The following is a 5,000-nucleotide window of genomic DNA, read 5'->3' on the forward strand; positions in this document are numbered from 1 at the left end:
TTGACAATCAAATGTTTCTTTGACAGTGAAATGATTGGGAGTCCCATGAGGGTCATTAAGGACTTGGAAAACATCCCAGAGACGAGCCGCACGTCCGCTAAGAGATGCAACTAGAAAGACTTGCTAGATTAAGACAATCATGGTTTATTATGAGCGAATGCATCTTTACGTACAGAAAAAACCTGCAGTGGTCTTACTTGATATGAGGATACATGAACATTCATATTAGAAACACAGGAAGCAAATGTCCCGGATCCACCCGTCAGCCGGTGTTCGTGATCCGAGAGTTCATCGAGTCTCTAGTGATCCTGTGATGTAATCCCGTGCCCTGAAACGGAGGTCTCCAGATGTCTGAAACAGGTAAAAACATCATTACAAAGCATGCTTTAACCCTAAAACCAGAGTAGAGTGACTGTGTTTCAGATGCAAGACCAATAAAGCACAAACTCCATTCATTTTCTCCATAGGGAAATTTATTTTTAACACTACTGTGAGCTACGAGACTGCTAATCAACACTATTTGCTTCTCGTCAGCACACATTATTTAAAATCATTCTCAAAATAATCGTGTTTAACAGCTGAATTCATGGTAAATAACTACATTTCCCATGATGCTGTGCTGAAATTCCACCAATCGTGCCGAAAGAGCTTTGTAAGCTCTGTTGAACACAGTTATTTACACTTTTATTTCAGGATTCTTTGATGAATATAAAGTTTAAAAGAACAGCATTTATCTGAAATATAATCTTCTGTAACATTAAACACTAGCGTTCAAAAGTTTGGGGTCAGTAAGAATTTTATTTTATGTTTTGGGGGAAAGAAATAAAATAAATTAATACTTTTATTCATCAAGGATGAATTAAATTAATCAAAAGTGACAGTAAAGACATTTATAATGTTACAGACGATTCTATTTCATATATTCATATATGAAAAATATATAATATATATATTTCATATATATTTCTTTTCAACTTTCTATTCATCAAAGAATCCTGAAATAAAAGTGTAAATAACAGTTTCCAACAATAAATGTTTCTTGAGCATCAGATCCTCATATTAGAGTGATTTCTGAAGGATCATGTGACACTGAAGACTGGAGTAATGATGCTGAAATCACAGGAATAAATTACACTTTACTGTATATTCACATAGAGAACAGCTGATTTACATTATAACAATATTTCACAATATTATACAATTTTTTTGTTTTTTTTTAATCAAATAAACGCAGCCTCGGTGAGCAGACTTCTTTTAAACACATTAAAAATCTCCCCGATCCGGAGCGTTTGGCTGGTGTGTGTGAAGCACATTACACACACATCAGTCGCATATTTGAGTTCCACATCAGGCAGAGTTTTGATGGGTTTCTCTGATGCTGATGATGAAGGGTTTGTGTTGTGAAGGCCAGCTCACCTGTATCCGGTTTCCAGTGGTCACCAGAGCTGATCCCGGTCCGAGGAAATCTGTGCCGACCGAAACATGGGAAATGAAAGCCGGAAACGGCATTAGTTTAGTGTTTCATACAGAACAGAAAGATATCCCAGTTCTGAGGTCGGCCTGGTTAATCTGCCAGCCTCTGAAGATAACCGCGGATATTTAGGATCAATAATTAGGCTCCAGACAGGTTTGGCGAGGCCCTTTAAATAATTGATAGAAGTTGAACGAGCTCATACAGTCGTCATAACCAGGAGAAGGACATTTGCATTGGGTTACTATTAAAAGCTTCTAATTAAAGCAGCGATCTGGTCCTCTAGCGGACGCTGACGGGTGAAGGGTGTTGCGGTGACACACTAGTCACTAATGGGGCTGAAAGCTTCATCACTCGTGAGCTGAGCACAAATGATCCCGAAGACTGACTGATGTGACCTTCAGCTGACCCACACACACACTCACGCGGACATGAGTCGATTTTTCTGAGTTTTTATTTGATCCACCCTTGATTTTTAAGCATTAACTTCAGAAAACAAGTCATTTTGCTTTTCCAGTGAATGTATCTTGATCTAAGAACGGTTGGAGTTTAGTAGCAGTTGAAAATCTACGCAGATTAAAGTACTAGAGCAACATGTACGTCAGGGGTCGGGAACCTTTTTTGACCAAAGAGCCATTTTTTCATTTTTGGTTAATGCATTTTTCCAAAAGAGCCACAGTAAAATAATTATATAATATTATTATTAAAGACGTGCTTTTTATCAATAATTTCAACAGCATTAGGCTAAAAACAAACAAATATTTAGCAAAGTTTCAATATTAATTGTGAAGGGCTTTCACTGTGAGGTTGAGTTATCAACTGATGAGCATAAATCCTCTCTGTCTGCGAGAGAGAGAGCTTACATTTACTGTGTTTACGTGAATACTCGACTTGCCATTTTTATATATTTCTGTATTTATTTGGCCGTTTCGGTGCGCGACCGAAGACAAAGGCTATGCTTTTCCGTGTTGCGCGCGCACACAGCATCCTGCCAGTAATTCCGTTCTCTTTCGCGACTTATCGCGCTTTTAATATTTCTTTTCAATATAAAGCACATCCTTCTCTTTTTTCATTCCTTCAATTTTTGTTAGTAATAACTTAAAACAGAATCGTCAACTGAAATCTGCGTGGATTATCAAACCCATTTGTCATAAAGGGTCTCAGCGGCAAAAGTGAAAGTATTAAAGTGTATGCTGATTTTCGCCATTATGCCTACCTTAAACAAGCTGCAGCTGCTTGAATCCCAATGCAGGAGCTGTAGGTTATCACAGAGACAAGTTGATAGCTCTGATGACTCGTAAAACTCGTGAGCGCGACCAGCACTGAATACGCACTTTTGCCGGTACAACACGAATATACTTATTATCATAAACGTTTAACTAACTTCAGTAGACTGTGCTACAAGGGAATTGTAACTGGCAGATTTTTCTGCAGAGAGCCGATCTCTATTGATGTCTTTTTTTTTCTTTTGTTTCGCTCGTTTGTTGGTAAAGGGTGAGAGACCTCGCGAGCCACATGATTTTTGCCAAAGAGCCAGGTATGGCTCGCGAGCCATAGGTTCCCGACCGCTGATGTACGTGATGAAAGCTGATGAATAGTGTTGAGAACGCACATCAAATGTTATTATATGCAACAATTATTAGATAGAACATTACACGTGAGGGCTGTAAGTGCCCAGAATATGCTATTTTAAAGGTTTTTAATTTAGTTTGGAAAATTGATGAGGACTAGATTTACATCTTTTCTCAGAATTGTGAGATATAAACTCGTAATTGCGAGTTATAGAGGGAAAAAAGACTCAGAATTGCATGTTTATATCTCTCAATTCTGACTTTATAACACGCAATTGCGTCTTTATATTATTTATATTACATGAATCAAAGGTTAAAAACTCTTCCTCTCAGTGTCTGAAACGCTTCGTTCGGAGATTCAGCCTCTCTAAGCTCCGCCTCTCTGAGAGCTGCTCTGCTGTGATTGGTCAGAGAGCAAACGCTCATTATCATATCTGACTCTCAGCTCTTGATCACAGTGATACGAACAGTAACGATGGCGTGGGTTTCACCGTATCAATCTCAGAAAACAGCGTCTCCTCGACACGAGCCGAACTCTTCCAGTCTCAGATACTAGGGCTGCACGATTAATCGAATTTTAATCACGATCACGATTTTGGCTTCCCACGATCAAATTCGCGTGATCGAGCGATATTTTAAATGCGTCATTCAGTTCACAGAAAGCTTTTTTTTTGCCAATCTAGCGCACCGTAAACCAGTGTCTGATCACGTGCCTCCATGAGCCCAGGTGCACGAGAGAGACCGCGAGTGTGTCTGCGTGCGAGCAACAGCGCGCGCCTACCGATTGTGTCGCGCGCGAGAGAGACTGAGTGACAGTGCGCGTGAGAGACCGAGTGTGAGCATTAGTAAATTGCATTAGTAAATTGGTACATACTACATATATATATTTACTATTTATACCATGGTCTGGGTGAATACTCGATTCTGATTGGCTGCAGGGTGTCCGTTAAAAAGTGATAGAGGACACCTAAAGTAGTTCTGGTGAAACTGCCTGTTTACCATTCGAAATTAATAAATAAATGCGCTGCCTACAACAGCTGTGTGAGTAACCATAGCAACAGGCAGTCAACGTTAGTTAGATATTACATAGCCTACTACAATGAGCGACTTCGTTCGTTATTTCATCTTCAGTCTCTCACGGACTGACGGAGCCCAGTAAGCCCGCAGACTGCTCTCGCATCGATGGCCTGTCACCGACTTTATTTGACGGCTCTCCAGTCCAGCATCGGAGAGTCGACCTACAGCGGTGCTTCGGAGGCTGTGGTTAGTGTAGACTAGTGTAACACAAAGTGTTTTATGTGCAATAAAAAAATAACTATGCCTACCTTTGTGTTTCATGAAAAAAAAAATGCATTTTTGAACCTGAAGGGTTCTACAAGCTGAGCGGACTATAAATATCTCAAGTTGCTAAATAAATCGTCAGGCAAGTTATTATTTGAAAAAACTAGATTTAGCCTAATTAAAATATAAACTAATGTTTTAAAAATGTTTTATTTGGCAAGTGACCATGGTATAAGCGGGTTAATGCCCTTCGAGGTGACCGTTGTCAGGACCGTTGTCCTCCGCTGCGCGTCGGCCGGTTTACACCTCGCCGTCGTCCATTAAAACCTGACAACGGACACCTCGTCGGGCATTAACCCTTACATAAGAGGCATGGAAGTTCGATTAATGGACTCCAATAATCAGTCCTACAAACGTCTTGTTTTGACCTATTGTTTAACAAATAGAAATAATTTGAGCACATAAACTTTCACATGGAGAATTAAATAGATTAAATTTATGCAGTAAGACTTCACAACTAATCACTGACACTGTAGGCCTACCACAACATTTTACATTTATTAAGCGTCAAATAACAATGACTCTGAATTTCATCCATTAATCGAACTTCCATAGTGCAGTTCTGCCTTGAAATGTTCTCATTTGGTTACATTCTGTTATGGAATATTTGTTTTTTT

The 5,000-nt window shown here is 39.4% G+C and overlaps 1 protein-coding gene across 1 annotated transcript in view; it reads right to left on the bottom strand.

The window, feature by feature from the left end:
* Nucleotides 1–1,404: 1,404 nt before the first annotated feature.
* The window catches only part of LOC130079680 (chemokine-like protein TAFA-2), a 19,222-nt gene continuing 15,626 nt past the window's right edge, over nucleotides 1,405–5,000 (bottom strand). The window contains exon 5 of the mRNA XM_056245037.1: nucleotides 1,405–1,466. Coding sequence (XP_056101012.1) covers nucleotides 1,437–1,466 — 30 coding nt within the window. The 3' untranslated portion in view covers nucleotides 1,405–1,436. The remainder of the gene's footprint in view (nucleotides 1,467–5,000) is intronic.

Source organism: Rhinichthys klamathensis, unplaced genomic scaffold, assembly GCF_029890125.1.
Source record: "Rhinichthys klamathensis goyatoka isolate OS25496 unplaced genomic scaffold, OSU_Roscu_1.1 h1tg001231l_1, whole genome shotgun sequence".
Taxonomy (NCBI): Eukaryota; Metazoa; Chordata; class Actinopteri; order Cypriniformes; family Leuciscidae; genus Rhinichthys; species Rhinichthys klamathensis.